Raw genomic sequence first — 19,344 nt, forward strand, 5'->3', positions numbered from 1 at the left:
AAAATGAAGAAGGGAGAAGAGATAAGAGATGGTTGAGGAAAATGAACTTTTTAAGTTATTGCATGCTCTTAACTCGAATCTGTTTGGGAAGAAGTATCTGTCGTGTTGGACGATGTCTGAGAGGATAACGAATTCTCTTTGTAAAAGTAAGGAATTGGTTCTTCACATTTTTACATTTCTTTTTCCATTAAATTCTTTCCAAATAACATTGCTACAAAATCTACCAAATATTGAATAACACCAGAATTTAACAGAATTAGTAAATTGATTACAAATTTGTAATCCAATAACACAAGATTTTGAAAGAATTGATGAAATCCTTAATTGAATAACACTAGAATTTAATGGAAACTATAATTCCTTCAAATTCCATCAAACTTCTAGATCCAATACCCCACCTTAGTTTTTAGGGAGGATGGGCGCACGGTATTTCATGGAGTGGCGTATGTTAGTATATTGCAACTAGGGTCGGATCGACTAATACATTCAGTTAGAACTTAGGAGTATCCAATCCGTTTTCTGATATTTTAGTTTATAATTGTTAAAACCATAGCTAATGTGATTTGGTTTGGTTTGGTTCGGTTTATATACAATTGATTTTTGGTTTATTCGATTTTATACCAAAAACCATAAATATATTTGTCTTTTATAATATTTTGAGTTATAAAATAAAATACGAAGATATTGAAGTTTTAAAATATATTTTCTTTTACTATTTAAAATAATTAGTAAATATATTAAATTAATAATAATAGTTTTTATAGAATAAGAATAAGAAAATAGTAATCCATTATATTATTAAATAACTAAATATTACTGAACGTATTATATACTAAATCATTATGTTTTGTTAATTTGATAAAAATGAAAAAATAATTTTTAACTTGAAACAAAATATTAAATTACTAAAATCAATATCTTAAATATGAAGATCATATCAGTAAAATAAATGTATGTATATAATTTACATATAATTATACTACTATATTTTAATTAATTAGTTTATTCGGTTTGATCGGTTTTATATACTAAATCATATTTATATACTATGATTTCTTAAAAATTAACATCCATTCGGTATATTCGGTAATACCACTTTCTTTATTTTAGTTCGGTTCGGTAACACTTCACTATTTATATATTTGCCCATATACCTATTATATATTCTTATTTGGCACATACACTGCTATTATATTCTTATTATCCACCCAAAAATTTATTTTTATTAAAACGGCACCGTTTCACGCGATGGATCTTTGTCGTCTCTGTCGTAATCAAACCGGCCGGTATATCGGAAGGGGTTTTTGCAAAAAAAAGAAAAAAAGGGAATTAAATGATTTTTGTGGAGGAGGGCGCACGGTAAGAAGCTTTCATGGAATGGCGCACGTTAGTACTTTACTATCTTCCGCATCTCGTCTTTTACCTTTCTTCTCTATCATACTGGGATTAGGGTTCTTCTTCCTCGAGACGAACTCTTCTCATTATATCTCTCGTGGCGAATGTTTCGCAGCTTTTAAAGGGCTTTCACTCTCCTTCAAATTTGACGAAGTTTCTTTCACTTCCTCTCTCTCATGGATCCTTCGAGAAGGCACTCGCGTTACGCCAATCTCTTCGATCTCGAGGTCTGTACGGTCTCAAAGTTTCTTTCTTTCTGCTGTTTCCTTTTGAAATCAACACTATATGATGATGGGTTTGTACATGTTGGGATGATCATGTGACACTGATGAGAATGTTGTTTTAGGGATTGCAAAATTTTGGCTCTAAAAAGTTTGAATCTTGCAGCCGTTGATGAACTTTAGGATTCCGAGGCACGAAGATGAGTCTGATTACTATGGGAGTAGTAGCCAGGATGAAACTAGAGGCAATCAAGGTACTAACTTTATTTGGTTTTGTGGTGGCACTTTTGAGTGATGTTTTATCTGTGTCTAACTGTTTGGTGATGATCTTAGGTGGGGTAGTAGCAAACTACGGCAACGGCGTTAAACGGGGGACGAGTTCTGGTACTAAGAAGAGAAAGCGGTGGACAGAGGTTGATGATGATGTAGAGGATGGTGATGACCACTACAGTCAACATGTTACTGAGGAGCATTACAGAGCAATGCTTGGGGAGCATATGCAAAGATTCAAAAATAGGTCCAAGGAGTCTCGAGGGAATCACACTCCTCTGTTGGGTGTTCCGGTGCGTAAGAGCAATGTGGGCATTAACAGAGGTAGGAACGATCACCATAGGAGATTCTATGACGTGGATACCTCGTCGAATTTTGCTGCTGATGCGATCCCACAAAGGCGAGGGAGCTATCGTGAATCCAATGTTACCCCCAAGTATGTTGTTCATACCTTTTTTATATTATACCCTTGAGGGAACTAATGGTGTTGAGCTTCTTGGATTGACATATGAAATTTTGCAGAATAGCATATGAACCTTCGTATTTGGATATTGGGGAAGGTGTTGTCTACAAAATTCCTCCAAGTTATGACAAGCTCGTGGCGTCATTGAGCTTACCAAGCTTTTCAGATATTCATGTGGACGATTTTTACTTGAAAGGAGCCCTGGATCTGAGATCATTAGCAGAACTGATGGCTAGGGATAAAAGGTCTGGAGCTAGAAGCCGTTATGGAATGGGTGAGCCTCGGCCTCAGTATGACTCTCTTCAAGCTAGAGTGAAGGCCTTGTCAGCTTCAAGCTCCAGCCCTAACTTTAGCCTCAAGGTGTCAGAAGATGCAATGAATTCTGTCGTTCCAGAAGGAGCTGCTGGAACTACTGCACGGACAATACTATCAGAGGGTGGTGTTTTACAGGTCCATTACGTCAAGGTTCTAGAGAAGGGGGATACATATGAGGTTTGGATCCTGTGACAGTAATTTTTCATCATTTTGTGTTACCCTTCCCGCCTCTGTCAACAATATATGTTTTTTCCTTTCATTGTTGTTCAGATTGTTCAACGAAGTCTACCAAAGAAACTGAAGGTGAAGGATGATCCTGCAGTAATTGAAAAAACAGAAAGGGACAAGATTAGGAAAGCTTGGATCAACATTGTCAGAAGAGATATACCAAAACACCATAGAGTTTTCACAACTTTTCATCGGAAACAATCAATTGATGCCAAAAGGTTTGCAGATGGTTGCCAACGAGAGGTAATTGAAATTAACACTCATATTATGGCTTCTTTTTTTACTTTTCTAAACTGTCATTCCCTTGCATTTCATCTTTGAGTAAGCTCTCATTTGCTGTTATATTGAGTTCACAGGTGAGAATGAAAGTGGCCAGGTCATTCAAACTGCCAAGGAGTGCACCAATTCGTACCAGAAAGATATCCAGAGACATGCTGCTATTCTGGAAGCGGTTTGACAAGCAGATGGTACATTTTTTATTCTCCCTTATACTCTGTAGTACGCTTACGGGCTTCTAACTAGATCTGATAACATGTTCTGCTGCCAAATTTAGTTTATGATACATTCTTTGTTTGCCCTTTCTCAAAGATGAGGACTTAAACAGTACTCACGACTCCATAAACTTGGCTATAGAAAGGGATGAAGTTATACTAAAAAGAAAGAGTTGATTTCGAATGTTATTATGCCATTCTTGTGCTGGAGTTCGTTTGAGTGGTACACTTGGATTAAATTGACTATGTTGACAGGCAGAAGAGAGGAAAAAACAGGAAAAAGAAGCGGCAGAGGCATTAAAACGTGAACAGGAGCTTCGAGAGGCACAAAGGCAGCAACAGAGGCTCAATTTTCTTATTAAACAGACTGAACTTTACAGTCACTTCATGCAAAACAAAACCGATGCAATGCCTTCCGAATCCCTGCCGTTAGGAGATGAAAATCTGGTTGACGAAGCTCTCCAAGAACCTTCAGCAGCAAAACTTTCTGAGATGGAGGATCCTGAAGATGCTAAAATGAAGGAAGATGCCCTGAACGCTGCCCGAGAGGCAGTGTCTAAGCAGAGAAAAATAACAGATGCATTTGACACTGAATATATGAAGCTACAGCAAACTTCTGACATGGAAGGACCATCAATTGATGTCTCAGTCTCAGGCTCGGGCAATATAGACTTACATAACCCGTGAGTTTGTGTTCTTGTTACTGCCTCATGTTATCTTCATGATTTTAGAATGCCAAGCCAATTAACTCTCTCTACTTGCAGATCTACAATGCCTGTTACATCAACAGTTCAGACTCCAGAAATGTTTAAAGGAACTCTAAAAGAATACCAAATGAAAGGTCTTCAGTGGCTAGTGAATTGTTATGAGCAGGTTCTCTCAACTTCATCTACATTTATTATTTCTTGTGGACTTTATAGAGGAATGGGTATATACTAAGATTATTATTTTTTATATGTTCCAGGGTTTGAATGGCATTCTTGCTGATGAAATGGGCTTGGGTAAGACTATTCAAGCCATGGCGTTCTTGGCACATCTGGCTGAGGTAAATCGAACTGTTGGTCATTTTTATCTGTTGCCGTTTGGCTATGTTAAAACTCTTTCATCGTCTCACACAGGAAAAAAACATTTGGGGTCCATTTTTGGTTGTTGCCCCTGCATCTGTTCTTAACAATTGGGCTGATGAGATTAGTCGTTTCTGTCCTGACTTGAAAACTCTTCCGTATTGGGGAGGATTACAAGAACGGACAATTTTAAGAAAGAATATCAATCCCAAGCGTATGTACCGAAGGTAATGGCTGTTTGGTATTTTATAGGTTATAATGATTTGCGTGTGACCTCTCCTTATTCTCTCAAAGAATCAATAAATCTTCTTTGCTATTTTTCTGAAGTTTTTCTTTTGACTGCTCCACTTTTTCAGGGATGCTGGTTTTCATATTTTAATTACCAGCTATCAGCTATTAGTAACCGATGAAAAGTATTTTCGTCGGGTGAAGTGGCAGTATATGGTACTAGATGAGGCCCAAGCAATCAAAAGTTCCACAAGGTTCTTACTTTTCCCTCGAGTCAGTTGAATCATGGTTGCTTGTGTTAGCAGTGATCATCTTATTTCACTCTTTAATTTTCTTTTTACCATGTTGTACGTTGAGTTCCCAGTACGTGAGAATGTTACTTTTGTTTGAATTAGCTTGTAGATCCCTTGAAATGCTAAATTCTTATGCAAGTTCTTTTCCGTTTTTCTTTGACAGTATAAGATGGAAGACCCTTCTTAGTTTCAACTGTCGGAACCGATTGCTTCTGACTGGAACTCCAATTCAGAATAACATGGCGGAGTTATGGGCCTTGCTGCACTTCATCATGCCAATGGTTTTTGACAGCCATGAACAATTTAATGAATGGTTCTCAAAAGGGTATGTACTATTTTCTTGTTTGATGGTCGTGTAAAAGTTTGTTGTGAACAATCTAGGAAATTGTTTATGATACATGATCTAATATTGATTAACAGAATCGAGAATCATGCTGAACATGGAGGCACTTTAAACGAGCACCAGCTTAACAGACTGGTGAGATTTCACTTTCTGTTTGCAGCATTAGTCTGTGCAATGATGCATCTTTTACCTTTATCGGTTATCTAGTTACTCACATTTTGTTTCTTTTCTCAAACAGCATGCAATATTAAAGCCATTCATGCTCCGACGTGTCAAAAGGGATGTGGTTTCTGAGCTAACTACAAAGACGGAAGTGACAGTACACTGCAAGCTCAGTTCTCGACAACAAGCTTTCTATCAGGCTATCAAGAACAAAATTTCTCTGGCTGAGTTGTTTGACAGCAACCGTGGGCATTTTAATGAAAAGAAAATACTGAATTTGATGAACATCGTCATTCAACTTAGGAAGGCAAGCTCTCTTGTCCCCTGCTATCTTCTAACGTCTTGTCCTGCTTTCTCATACATTATTCAACATTAAGTTGTATCTGTCTTTCAAACAACATATGTTCGCAAGACTGTGGCTTATGGTAATGTATTTGTGTCTCTCATGTCAGGTTTGCAACCATCCAGAGTTGTTCGAAAGGAATGAAGGGAGCTCGTATCTCTACTTTGGAGGGATGTCCAATTCCCTTTTGCCCCCTCCCTTTGGTGAGCTGGAGGATGTACACTATTCTGGTGGTCATAATCCCATAACATACGAGGTGAAATTCAATACCTTATATAAGTTCCAAGGTCCACAATATCTTGGTAGTCTCTGACGTTGGTTTCTATCTTTCAATTCTCTTTCAGATACCTAAACTTCTACAGAATGAAATGCTCCAAAACTCTGAAACATTTTGTTCTTCTATTGGGAAGGGCTTATCAAGAGAATCCTTTCTGAAGAATTTTAATATATTTTCACCAGAGTATATTCTTGGGTCAACATTCCCAGCTGATAGTAGCGTAGATCAAGCAGTTAGTGGAAGTGGAGCATTTGGCTTTTCCCGTTTGATGGATTTATCACCATCAGAAGTTGGATATCTGGCTTTATGTTCCGTCATGGAAAGGCTATTATTCTCTATATTGAAATGGGAACGGCAGTTCTTGGATGAAATAGTAGACTCTTTTATGGAATCCATGGATGGAGATAACATGAATACAGTTCAAACCAGAGCTGTCACAAGAATGTTGTTGATGCCATCAAAAGTTGATACGAGTTTGCTGAAAGGGAGAGTAGGCACAGGGCCTACCTGTCACTCAATCGAATCTCTAGTGATCTCTCATCAGGATAGGCTACTTTCAAGCATCAAGCTCCTACATTCTGCATATACTTTTATCCCCAAAGCCAGAGCTCCACCGGTATGGTTCTTTGAGTTTGCAAACTACTAAAATGGGTAGTTTGCTTGCTAAGTCTTCTCAACCGGTATGTTTTTGAACTTTTGTTTTTTAGATAAGCGTTCATTGCTCGGACAGAAACTCTGCATACAGAATTACAGAGGAAATGCATCAACCATGGCTTAAGAGACTATTAATCGGATTTGCACGAACGTCAGAAGCTAATGGTCCCAGGAAGCCGAGCAGCCTTCCACATCCTTTAATCCAAGAAATTGACTCAGAACTTCCAGTTGTGCAACCTGCGCTTCAACTGACGCACAGAATATTTGGATCTTGCCCTCCAATGCAAAGTTTTGACCCTGCAAAGTTGCTCACGGTAGTTTCTTCTCCTTACATTTAGCGACCTTACTATGAGCTCTTTGTTTCTTACCACAAAATTGGATCGTAGGACTCTGGGAAGCTGCAGACACTTGATATATTATTGAAGCGACTTCGAGCTGGAAATCACAGGGTGCTTCTGTTTGCACAGATGACAAAGATGCTGAATATTCTCGAGGTAATGCAAATGAATTTTTGCTTTTACGTCTAACAAACATCCATACCTACTACACCTTTTGCTTTACATTTTGATTTAAAATTCTATGCAGGATTACATGAACTACAGAAAGTACAAGTACCTCAGGCTTGATGGATCCTCCACCATCATGGATCGCCGAGATATGGTTAGAGATTTTCAGCAGAGGTAGGAATTAACTTTCACATGCCTTTTTTCTTTTAACCAGTGAGGTTTGCTGTGCACAAGTGTAAAACCCTATACATGGTTGCAGGAACGATATTTTTGTGTTCTTGCTGAGCACCAGAGCTGGAGGACTTGGTATCAACTTGACTGCTGCTGACACAGTCATTTTCTATGAAAGTGATTGGAATCCCACCTTGGATTTACAAGCTATGGACAGAGCTCATCGTCTTGGTCAGACAAAAGATGTAAGTGATTTTATTCTTCTTCCAATCTCTTTCATATCCAAAGGAAACTGTGCTTTGGTTGCCAATTCCTTTGTAATTTCATTTTACAATCAAAACGTCATGCTAGTGAATAAGCATATCTTCCAATGGCAATGAAATTTTGATTATATTCTATCTATTCTGACTTCCTGAAACGAAAAACCTCTTATAGGTTACTGTTTATCGGCTCATCTGCAAGGAGACAGTGGAAGAGAAAATTTTGCACAGGGCAAGTCAGAAAAACACAGTACAACAGCTAGTAATGACAGGAGGTCATGTTCAGGGCGATGATGTTTTTGGAACTGCGGATGTGGTATCGTTGCTTATGGATGATGCAGAAGCAGCACAACTGGAGCAGAAATTCAGAGAACTACCATTACAGGTGGGGACAGGACAGCATTCTAGTTACCTCTAAGTAGTTCGCAATTCTAGTTCTATATTAGATGGTAACCCAAAATGAATTGTCTTCTAGGTAAAGGACAAGCAGAAGAAAAAACAGCCAATGAAACGAATCAGAATAGATGCTGAAGGAGATGCGACTTTGGAAGAGTTGGATGATACTGCTGAACGACAGGATAACGGGCAGGAACCTTCCCAAGAACCGGAAACGACAAAACCCAGTAACAAAAAGGTGTGTATGCTACAAACTCAGACTCTTTCGTTCGCCTTCTCGATCTTTCTAATGATTTATCCCCTAGCAAATGAAAATGATGGCACTATGAGTTGGTCTACTTATCGAGCATGTCTTGGTTGAGTCTATTACTAAAAGGCATGTGTTATGTGCGGTGATTTGCAGAGGAAATCTGCTCCAACTCCGAAATCTAGAGTTCCTCAGAAAGCAAAGGAAGAAGAGAATGGTGAAGGGGATGATACTCTTCAGCCTCAGAGAACAAAAAGGGTAAAGAGACAAACAAAGAGCATAAACGAGTCTCTTGAACCTGTCTTCTCTGCATCAGTTACTCCAACAAATGGAGAATTCAACCCAAGTAGCTCTAATGTAGATGCTGACTAATCCGAAGATGCTTTAAGCTTTTATAGATGTAACTTCAGGGAAGGTTTTAGTAAACTTGGTTCCTAGCTTTTGAGAAGTGTACAGATTTTAATAAATAAATTTCTCTTAAACCTGAATCGATTTAATGGTATATATATTTATAAATATTAATTGATTTATAGATTAAGAATTTAAGAACATCTCCAACTCATTTTTAATGGTATACTCATTTTTTATATGTATCTCTCTAATAGCATTTACGGATAAATCTATTTTAATTCATCCCCTAGACTATATTTGCGAAGTGATTTTGTCACATATCTTTTCTATAATCAATTTCACAAAATAAATATGACATGGCTACTGAAATTGATGACATGGTTTCTGGAAAAATATGACATGGATAATTTCATTTAATATTGATTTATATTTTTGGCAAACTAATTAGAATATGGTAATAATTCATATATTACATTTAATATTGATATTTTTTTTGGCAAACTTTTTTAAATATAAAAATAGCTCATACATCATCTGTAAAATAAATATATTCATATAACATTTCAAATTTTGAAATATTATTATTTTTGTATATTTATACAATTTGTATTACGAAAGCTTTCAAAAATTTCTACAATTTTTTAAAAATTTAAATATCTAATCATAAGAGCATTAGTTTTTTATATACCTACAAAATTTATAAATATTGTTTACGCTAAATTTTTGATAATTATACAATTGTATATCATTTTTATTAGTTTTATACAAATTGATTTAATATATATCAAATCTATATTAAATATTAGTAAGAAAATAGTAAAATCTATAATATTTAATAAATTTTATTTTTAAATATAAGTTAGATTAAAAAATTTCTTACTGCACATGGTGCAGGAAAACACCTAGTTTCTATTAAGAAATAAAGAAAATGCTATTTTAGAGAGAAAAAAAAACAAAATACTGACATAAGAAACTGTGCAGCTAGCAGTTAAGCAATGTCCATTGATGATACAGAGGAAGAGAACATAGTTTAGTCCATATTCAAAGTAAGGTTTGCTATTTTCCTCTTGAGCAATATGAAAAATGCCCTATCACTCTATACATCCTGTTATGAGGTTAGCCAAGGTTTCAGCCGGGTTGGTTAGCTACTTAAGCAGCTTCATCTTTGTTTTATAAATCTTATTAGTGCTTTGCTATGACCCTTGAGTTGTTAGTTATCATATTCACTTGGCTGATAATCTGTCAATCATCTTGGTTTATGTTAAGTGTCCACTTTCACCTTGCCTGCATGGTGTTGTTCAGCCATAGATTCCTGCTGCATGTCTTAGTTGGGAATGACGTTGGGTTTTACACACATTTGTTAGATTTAACAAGGTATTGATTAGTTGAATTTCGCTCTGAGAAGCAAGTCTGTAATAAGTTGCATCATCTTGATTGTCTCAGTGTGATTGATCCTTATATACTTATTCCATGGTTTAAAGCAAAGAAGGTTATGCGTGCGTGCACAACAGTATAGACACAATGTGATGAAAGTTTTGATGCCTTGCTCGAGTGGTGTTTCTAGAGCTTTACTGAATGCTATCCTGAGCTTTTGTAACCAAAGGATTAACAAAAATGTTTTTTTCACTTTCCTCTTATCTTGATTTCCAAAAGAGACAATGATCAACGATCCAGATAACAAGACAACGAGGCAGAAGATACATTTATTGACACACAAAGACAAGAAAAGAAACTCAAAACCAGAACAAAAACCCCCGGTAACGCATGACGTGTTAGATTTTATACATATTGAAATCATATCACTATCATGGAATAAAGAAGAAGAAAATCAAATATAGAAAGATGACGTAGCAATCGTACCAAGGAAGTGGGTCAAGCAGAGTCAGATGGACCAGAAGGAAGCAGCTCATAGCCATCGTGATGGCTGTTGGACTCAACCGGTATGCATTTAAGACCAACGGCTAGAATCATGCTTATGGCTCCAATCACAATGCAGAGAAGCCAATGTTGCCAGCTCAAAGGAACAGTGCTTGCAAATGCACCAAGGAACTCAACAATGATCACTTGGAATCCAACTGTTGCAGTCATCACAGCAACAAACACCCAGCTGTTGAACATTCCTTTAAACACGTTTATCTTCTCTATCTCTCGGCTGTTTACCTCGTTAAACACCTGTGTTAGCAGCAAAAGCATTTTGTTACTTTCAGATACATTCTTATTCGTTTTTACAGTGAATCTTGTTTTCATTTACCTGGCAAAAGACGAAGGAGTTGAAGATGATGGTGTTGAGAACGGCTGTTGAATCTGGGCCTTCGAGGTTGAGTATTTGTTTGCCAGAAAAGTTGAGAATGCCGAGGACGATTAGTTGATAGATGCTTTGACCAATGATGTTTCTCCACATGGCTCTGGTGATGAAGCTTGCGGTTCTACCGATTGGTTGACGTTTCATTAAACCTTCGTTGGGAGGTTCGGTTGCTAGAGCTAATGCACCGAGTGTGTCCATGATCATGTTGACCCAAAGCAACTGCACCGCGGTGAGTGGTGCAGATCCTGAAAGCAAGAGACAACGTTAATGATCAGAGGAACAATCATTGGTGAAAATTGTGGCTCTGTGCGTTTGATTTTACTTACCTGTGATGCAAGCAGATACAAAGTTGATGATCAGAGCAACAACATTAACAGTTAGCTGGAACTGAACGAATTTCTGGATGTTGATGTAGACAGCACGTCCCCATCTCGCCACATTCACTATCGTTGCAAAGTTGTCGTCCATTATGATTACATCAGCATTCTCTTTCGCAACCTGAGTATGGAGCATTCATAGTTATCGATTTGCCAATGATAAAATAATCAGTAGTAACAGGGAAGAACCAAAGGCTATAACTAACCTCTGTACCAGCTATTCCCATGGCAAGTCCAATGTCAGACTCATGCAATGCAGGAGCATCATTTGTTCCATCTCCAGTCACTGCAACTACCTCTCCAATTTTCCTCAAATTGTTGACGAGTGTGTGTTTGTCCAATGGCAAAGACCGAGCCATCACCTGAAGTTAGAGAGAAGAAAAAGAAGAGATTATTCTAAAATGCTCTAGACATTTAATAAGAGGATGAATGATCTATGCTACTAATCTAAAATCAGAACCTGGATTTTGGGTAAAATGGCTCTCATTTCATGTGGAGGCATATTACGGAATGTTGAACCTTCGATAGCTACACCTCCTGCTGTAAGAATTCCACATTCCTTTGCAATAGCTTTGGCCGTGCTTAAGTTGTCACCAGTGACCATACGAACAGTGATTCCAGCGTTTTGACAAGTTTGAACGGCTTCTCTGACACCTGGACGAACTGGATCCTTGATTCCAACAACCGCAACCAATGTATAGCCACCATCAGGAAGATCCCCACTTGGAGCTTGATCAAGATCTGTGTAAACCAAGCAGAGAGTCCTCAGAGCCGCTGAAGCAAATTCCTCTATGACTTCAGAGATTTTCGCAATCTTCTCTTCAGATAACGGAACAGACTCTCCGTTTGAATCCACAACCTTCTCGCACATCTTTAAGACAATTTCAGATGCACCTTTGCAGAAAGCGCGTACACTGCCGCCAGAATGAGATGTAAGAACTGACATTTTCTTCTTGTCTGAGTTGAAAGGCTCGATCTTGAGTATCTTATGTTCTCGGCGTTGCGTCTCAACGTCACCACCCAAAAGCAAACCAAATTCCAGTATAGCCCTTTCAGTTGGTGATCCCAGGATCTGAGTTTTTCCTTCCTTATCTTTCACGACTTCAGAACCTGTGTTCTGAAATATGGACTGTACAAGGATATTCTGAACTTTTTCAGATAGGTTCAGCTGGAAGTTTTCATCCTGTCTCTCCTTGACATTTTCACATATCCAAACTTTGTTGACTACCATGTGGTTAGTGGTCAAGGTCCCTGTCTTATCCGTGCAAATGCAGGTAGAAGAACCCATTGTCTCACAAGCAGACAGATGCCTCACAAGGGCCCTGTCTCTCATCAACTGCTTCATAGCAAATGCAAGACTTAAGGTCACAGCCAAAGGTAAGCCTTCAGGTACAGCAACGACTATGATGGTTACAGCAATGGCAAAGTAGTCAAGCAGTGCAAGTGCATCTTCAGAAGACCACTCAGTGATACTGCCAGAAGTGGCTTTGTCTATAACGAACCTTATGCACAACACCACAAACGTCAGCACTGCAAATCCTAAACCAATTTTACCTATGATTGTAGCAACTCCATTTAGCTTCACCTGCAGAGGGGTCTCATCCTCCCCACCTTCACTTAGAGTCTCCATCAACTTTCCCCACTCAGTCCTCATACCAACGGTGGTCACCAGCATCTTTGCAGAGCCGTTTTGGACTTTGGTTCCAGAGAGCAGAAATGGCTTCTCTTTATTCACGTGTGATGGTTCACTCTCTCCCGATAAGCTTGACTCGTCTATCTCAAGATTGTATCCGGATATAAAAATCCCATCAGCTGGAACTCGATCCCCAATAGATAGATGAACCACATCTCCAACAACCAAGTCATCAATGGAGACCTCTTGTCTGTTCCCATCTCTAGTAACTTGGATATTAATCTTCTTCTTCTCTCTATCCAAATCTCTGAACTGCAGAGATTGCCTGTAGTCACTGATAGCAGTAACCATGACCACCAAGATTATACTTAGCAAGATCCCTGTCCCATCATACATTCCCTTTGGAAATCCTTCCGTGGCAACTCCCACTCCTATCGACACAACAGCGCAGACCATAAGGATGATAAGAGTAACATCTTGAAGCGCTTCCCAGACAAACGTAAGAAATGATCTGGCTGGTTTCTCAGCATATCGATTTGCTCCGTAAATTTTTTCTCTGATGTGTAGTTCACTAGAACGGACACCTTCAGTGACAGAAACAGACACTTTCTGAGCAATTCCCTCAGCTCCTCCACTGTGCTTCAGACTCTTTGTGTCATGGTTGCGGACCATAGAAGCAAGTTCATCTGCTTCAACATAGAATCCCGCTTGTTTGACCTCATCAGTGAGTTTATATTCTGTCCGTGCACCAGCTGAAGAAATACAAAATGAACAAAAAAGGATTACAAAATCATACACACAGTCAACAACCAAATTCTGCAACTCATGCATATCTGAAACTCAGCATTGCGTATCTTACCATCAATGAACTGAAGAGCTGCCTTTTGAACATAGAAGGCAACCCGTATCTTTTCCTGGTTGTAAAATAAGAAAAACGTGAGCTGACTGAAGAGCACTACAACGACTAAATCGTTGGTCAACCAACATGTGCATGCTAATTAACAGTATGAAAACATTCAAACTGCAATAAAGACTGATAGCTTTCTTAGGCATTAGAGGATATTAAGCTTTCTCCCACACCACACCACTCAGCTAAACTGTTACTGTATGTCAAAGTCTTAGTAATCCAACAAGATACAACCGGAGCCAACACAATCTTTTTTTTTTAAAACGGTATTTGCCTTTGAAGCTATAACTCATTTAACATATGATAATTACTCCAAAAATTCAATTTTTACTCTCTCAACTTTCATACGTCATTATGATCAAACAGCCTACTATTTTGTCCAATTGTTTAGAGAACTGTCAGTGTTTCGATTTCAACAGGAAAAGAAAATATGACCCAAAACGGAGAAAATATGAGCAAAGAACTGTTTATTTATTTAAATTCAGGCAAGTGGACAAATAAAGATGATAATGTCATTATCCTCCACGAAATTTCTTCGAAACTTACAAAAGCCGAGGTAGCTGTAACAACAAGTCAAAAAACATCAACAACTATATGAACACTGAGACCACCACCACAGAGCATATGTTAAATGTGATTAAATCAGGTAAGTGGATCATTAGTTATTATTAGTTATCACTGAGCTAGAAAAATAAAACTAGTAACGATTGGATGCTCAAGTCAAAACTCATTGATTTAATTGGATACACGTAAGCATGACCTAAGGTTATAAAATATTCATAATAAATAATAACTCATCCGTTACACATTTGATCAAATATTCATAGAGGAATATTCTGTAAGACTAAGCGAACCCTAAAATACGCGTCACTTTTTGTGTTTAGTTGACTGATAATTAGGATTTTTTGTTTTTGGTAAAATATTAAATATAATACCAGATTTTGGATCTCATTTCACAATATATAACCCGATCATTTTGGATCTTTAGTTGCAAATCTGAAAGAAGAATTTTTAAAAAAAAAAACAGGGAAGAAAGACGATTTGACTCTACAAAAATGAATAACAGAATATTGAATGGATCATCATCATCAATGGAAACATTTCTCATATCAAACAGGTCGTGATCTGTTAGTGTACTACTGAAAACGTTAAGTACGATTTTTCCACGCATTTTCCCAAACATTTTTCCAGGCAAATTACAGAGTCAATCTCACGAGAACAGAGGTAAAATCAATACACACCTGGATCTGGCATCTCTTCTTATCGTTCTCAGCGTCCGTTTCGAGATTCTTGATCATACGGAAACGACGAGCTCGGTTCTCCCCCCCCCCCCCTAAAAATCGCTCTCTCCGTTTACTTTCTTATGCTAGAGACGGAGCTGTTTCTGAACAGAGAGAAATCTTCGCCGGCGCGAAGGAAGCTAAAGATGAGAGAGAGGAGTGAAGAATGCCTCTTTCAATTTCTTTTATATGCTAACGCTAAATCCCTCTCTCTCTCTCTCTCTCTCTCGCAAACGTGCGAGTGTGCGTTTTATGCGATGTCCAAACTCGGTTTAGTCCGGTTATCGGGTTAAAGTATCGGATCGGGCCGCCTTTTCGAATCAAGTGGATCGGTTTTTTTATTTGACGCCATCCAAGCTTGAAAGAAAGTCTTTGCTTACGTCCTCTTTTCGTGGAGTTTTATTAAATCATTCTTAAATAAATTGGTTACAAAATTGTTGAATTTAAAGAACTGTCGGTAAATCAGCCGAATATTAGGTTTTGTTGTAGCAAGTTTTTCTATAAATATATACAATGATGAATGATGTTCTTCTTCCTTTTTAATACACTAAATCGACAAAATAGTAGAAGCACAGTAGCCTAATGCTCAAGGTTTACAGGCTTCTACATCCAAGTCTGGACTTCGAATCTCTGGCGAAGCAATTTTTACACCAAGAAGTCTTGATTTCAATTTCAGGAGAATGACGAATTATGCAGGAAAATTGGAAAAAATACTTACAAGAGACTTTCACCATGGCGCAAAAAGTACCGTTAGGAGTGGATCTCATAGAGCGGTTTAGAGTATGCAGTCAAACGTGAATCTTCGTAAAGCAGGTAAAATTGTCGGCTGTAATATCGTTTTGTAATATTTCTCATAATTTATAATAGCATAATAACCGGACAAAAGAATCGACAAAATAGACGTGTTATTTTCATGAACAACTCGGTCGTAAATACACATTACACTCTGAGAATCGTGTTGATCTTTCAATGATACTCCAATTCTCATCACGTTGGCTGATGTTTTTACTTCACCTTTGTTTTTTTATATGCATGCAAACGGTACGTGTATGTTCAAGCTATAGTTATTTCTTTCAAGTTCGTCAAATTGCACAAATACCAACCATTTTTTATATACACAAATTGCAAATACCAACCATGTTATAACTAGAAACTTGGAAGCTATTAGATATCGGTACTCAACCAGTTACACACTCGTGTTTGTTCGCAGATATAAACCAAACTGTGAATTCAAATTCTAGGAGTTGGAAAATAAATAAAAATAAACTATTCTGATGTCTGATCAATAATAGATCAGAGATATTATTATATCATTAAAGTTTAGTAAATTATATGGATTATTGATTTGAAGGTGCGTGGATGCACTATAACACATGTACCCAACTTGCTATGTTTTAATTGAATCCTCACTTTACGAGGCTGCGCTGCCTTGCCTTCGTGTACCACCTTCTCTATCTCTTTCATCATCTTCCAGTTTCATTCTGGCGTTGATTGGTTCTGTCTTTTACGATTCTTAAAACTTTTAAAAATCATTGCACATTCTCCTCAACAAAATACTGTATATCCATATAATTTTTTGACTACTTGCAACAATTAAACAAGTGAGAAGGCAACAAAACATGGTTGGCAGCCATAATCTATTGGTTAAGTTTTGGGATACAGTTCCGGTATAATCCAAAGTTTAAATCTAGTCTTTCTGTATGAATTCAGGTTAAACAAGAAGTTGACAAATAAAAAACACGTTGATCTCAAATCTGGCGTCTTTAAAGAATCCATATAAAAAGAATAGATCTATACATACATCTTTAGACCTGAGAACAATCATACTTCATAAACAATTATTTTTAAAAAAGAACTCAAGAGTAATTTAGAAAGGCGGTCAATTAACATACATAATATATTGAATGATATGGTATAATGTGAGGGTGAATTTATTAATATATATGAAAAAGGGTAGCTCCATAGTCAGAAAAATGCATTTAATATATTAATGGAGGGATTCATTGCTGTCCAGTGTCCACTGGCTTGCCAGTTGCCAACCATGGTTGACCCAGTTTCTCCCAATTAGCAAGTCTTATTAAAAAAAAATAGCATTAGGTCTTGTTACCACACAAATATAGTAACAATAATTTAAATTTTTATTCATCTATATATTATAATTAGTAAGATTGCACTTGCCGAGAAACAAAACCCCCTCCCCACTATTGATATCCATCAACAAAGATCTTTCATGATCTGTTGTTTTTGTTAGTATTTTAAGTAAATTGGCCACTACGGACAACAGTTGACACAATCAAGAAGCACAAATAGAGAACATGCTAACCATTCCATTACGCTGCCACTACATCATAACATTACTACGAACGGAGCGAGCGAATTAAGAAAACGAATGTTAGGAGAAAGTGAGAAACTGATGTTACCGCAGACCAATCAAGTAGTTATGCAATATTTATAATCTAATATGAGTCATAACAATAAATGCTCTCTGATGATTAATGATCATTTCAATCCATTATGATTGCAGGAAACATAAGAATTATTATTGTATCTGAGAAGAAGTTAAGAGCACATGGCGTGAACAATTCACCGCTTTAAAGACTGAGAAGCTTTGTGCATTACTGATATTACTCTTTGATTACAGTAGAGAAAAATGAAAGTTGGTTAGTGATGGAGAGCGGAAGCTATGAATCATCAAGATCAAGGGTTTGATCGAGAAGGTGGTAACGTGTTCCCGAAGGTATCTTCGAAAACGATAGAAAAGATGATGTGAATACTCTTCGCAGTGTTCATTAGAACTCTTAGGGTCGCGAATACTCTTCGCAGTGCTCGAAAGCTCTTAAAACCAAATCAATAACTTTATTAATCAAATCGTATCTTACAAGCTCCATCGAGCTGTCCTTATATAATAACTAAAAGATCCTAAAACCTAAAGGACTTGTAAAATCATTAACTTAATTGTAAAAGGAAAACCTAATAAAAAAAGCCAATACGAAAAAGGAAAGGAAAGTCCAAAGTCGGTTACTTGTGATCAGCCATGATCACGGGTTATGCTGCATCAGTTAGGCCTCCAACAGCCAACAGTCCCAACAAGGTGGCAAGTACATTCTTACTTCAATGCATCTTGTAGTCAAGAATCCAAGGTTTTCGAACTTCTATGTTTTTGGCTAAAATTTGGTGCATTATATTGAAATGTAGCAAGAGTTTTTACAACTATAATAAACCCCATGATAAAAATCTAAAGAACCCATTAGCGAGAAAGCTAGAAGCTCAGAGAAACCCAAACTATAGCCCAAAAAGAGATAATTGGTGTTGAAGTCAGAACATCAAAAGAAGAAAAACTTGGTAATGACTTAGTCAAGAGTCTATAAACTTCTGTAGAAAAAGAGAGTATATACTTTTATTGCCATTCTCCACATATTTATTCAACAAAAATGTCTTATCACAAAAACCATTAAGACTTATTAGAGTAGAGAGCATGATTTTGAGGGCATATAAGCTAATAACTTGGAATCAGAAAGATGCATTAGGATGAAGAGTCAAGAACATGCCTAAAACCTTCAAAAGTCCGCAAATGCTATGAGATTTTAGTTGCAATTTGCAAACACGTAAGATTTCTCTATGGTTTGCCTTTGAGCAGTAAACTGGCCTACCTAAATGCAAACAATCAATTTATAACATGCAAGCATCCCCATTCAATGGAAGTATTTACTCATTACCTATATGTAGAGATGTCAAACATGTTTTTCCATCCCGTTTCGTTCCGTACCGCGGCGGGTTAGTCGTCGAGCGGGTCACAGCGGGCATGTTCCGCGCGGACTGCGGTCTTCAAAATGCCGGCCCAAACCCGTACCGCAGAATATATAAGCCTTCGCGGGCCGTCCCGCAGAAACGCCACCTTATCAAACCGTCTGCTACATCTTCTTTCATAAATGTTCAAGTAGAAGAATTGTGTAAGAGAGTTGAATAGAGCTCATTAAGTTTCACTAAAGCCTTATCAAAATCAATGCCACAAAGCTCCGTTTGTGCTTGCGTTTTTGAGTTAAAAGCCTTCTTTTGTTATTAGCATAAGCTTTTATTAAGTCTGAATCTGATTGAGTTGTTGTCCTTGTAATAATTTGGCTCAAGTGTTATATGTCTTCGTCAAACCATCTATGTTTTTAATTA

General features: G+C 37.4%; 2 protein-coding genes across 2 annotated transcripts; one reads left to right on the forward strand and one right to left on the reverse strand.

The window, feature by feature from the left end:
- Positions 1-1,425: 1,425 nt before the first annotated feature.
- Positions 1,426-8,815, forward strand: LOC106311827 (DNA helicase INO80). Its single transcript, XM_013749128.1, has 23 exons — positions 1,426-1,622; positions 1,783-1,870; positions 1,950-2,322; positions 2,409-2,841; positions 2,935-3,135; positions 3,249-3,359; positions 3,639-4,066; positions 4,148-4,256; positions 4,348-4,428; positions 4,502-4,674; positions 4,804-4,929; positions 5,132-5,293; positions 5,389-5,446; positions 5,550-5,780; positions 5,926-6,072; positions 6,161-6,709; positions 6,801-7,061; positions 7,134-7,241; positions 7,333-7,427; positions 7,513-7,669; positions 7,860-8,069; positions 8,160-8,318; positions 8,484-8,815. The coding sequence occupies exons 1-23, from the start codon at positions 1,572-1,574 to the stop codon at positions 8,697-8,699; spliced, it is 4,527 nt and encodes a 1,508-aa protein (XP_013604582.1). The 5' UTR covers positions 1,426-1,571; the 3' UTR covers positions 8,700-8,815.
- Positions 8,816-10,283: 1,468 nt separating this feature from the next.
- On the reverse strand, positions 10,284-15,221 carry LOC106311938 (putative calcium-transporting ATPase 11, plasma membrane-type). The gene is made up of 7 exons (XM_013749283.1): positions 15,142-15,221; positions 13,853-13,907; positions 11,821-13,745; positions 11,567-11,722; positions 11,310-11,481; positions 10,930-11,228; positions 10,284-10,850 (listed from the first exon to the last, which is right to left on the reverse strand). The coding sequence occupies exons 1-7, from the start codon at positions 15,196-15,198 to the stop codon at positions 10,551-10,553; spliced, it is 2,964 nt and encodes a 987-aa protein (XP_013604737.1). The 5' UTR covers positions 15,199-15,221; the 3' UTR covers positions 10,284-10,550.
- Between the last annotated feature and the right edge of the window lie 4,123 nt (positions 15,222-19,344).

This window comes from Brassica oleracea, chromosome C8 (genome assembly GCF_000695525.1).
Source record: "Brassica oleracea var. oleracea cultivar TO1000 chromosome C8, BOL, whole genome shotgun sequence".
NCBI lineage: Eukaryota > Viridiplantae > Streptophyta > Magnoliopsida > Brassicales > Brassicaceae > Brassica > Brassica oleracea.

Bases quoted from the DNA above. Each gene is read 5' to 3' on its own strand.
- LOC106311827 (XM_013749128.1), top strand. From the start codon at position 1,572: ATGGATCCTTCGAGAAGGCACTCGCGTTACGCCAATCTCTTCGATCTC. The intron at 3,136-3,248 runs GTAATTGAAATT...TTGAGTTCACAG, and splicing joins CAGATGGTTGCCAACGAGAG to GTGAGAATGAAAGTGGCCAG. The intron at 3,360-3,638 runs GTACATTTTTTA...CTATGTTGACAG, and splicing joins AGCGGTTTGACAAGCAGATG to GCAGAAGAGAGGAAAAAACA.
- LOC106311938 (XM_013749283.1), bottom strand. From the start codon at position 15,198: ATGATCAAGAATCTCGAAACGGACGCTGAGAACGATAAGAAGAGATGC. The intron at 11,482-11,566 runs GTTAGTTATAGC...CTCCATACTCAG, and splicing joins TGGGAATAGCTGGTACAGAG to GTTGCGAAAGAGAATGCTGA. The intron at 11,229-11,309 runs GTAAGTAAAATC...TCTTGCTTTCAG, and splicing joins TGTATCTGCTTGCATCACAG to GATCTGCACCACTCACCGCG.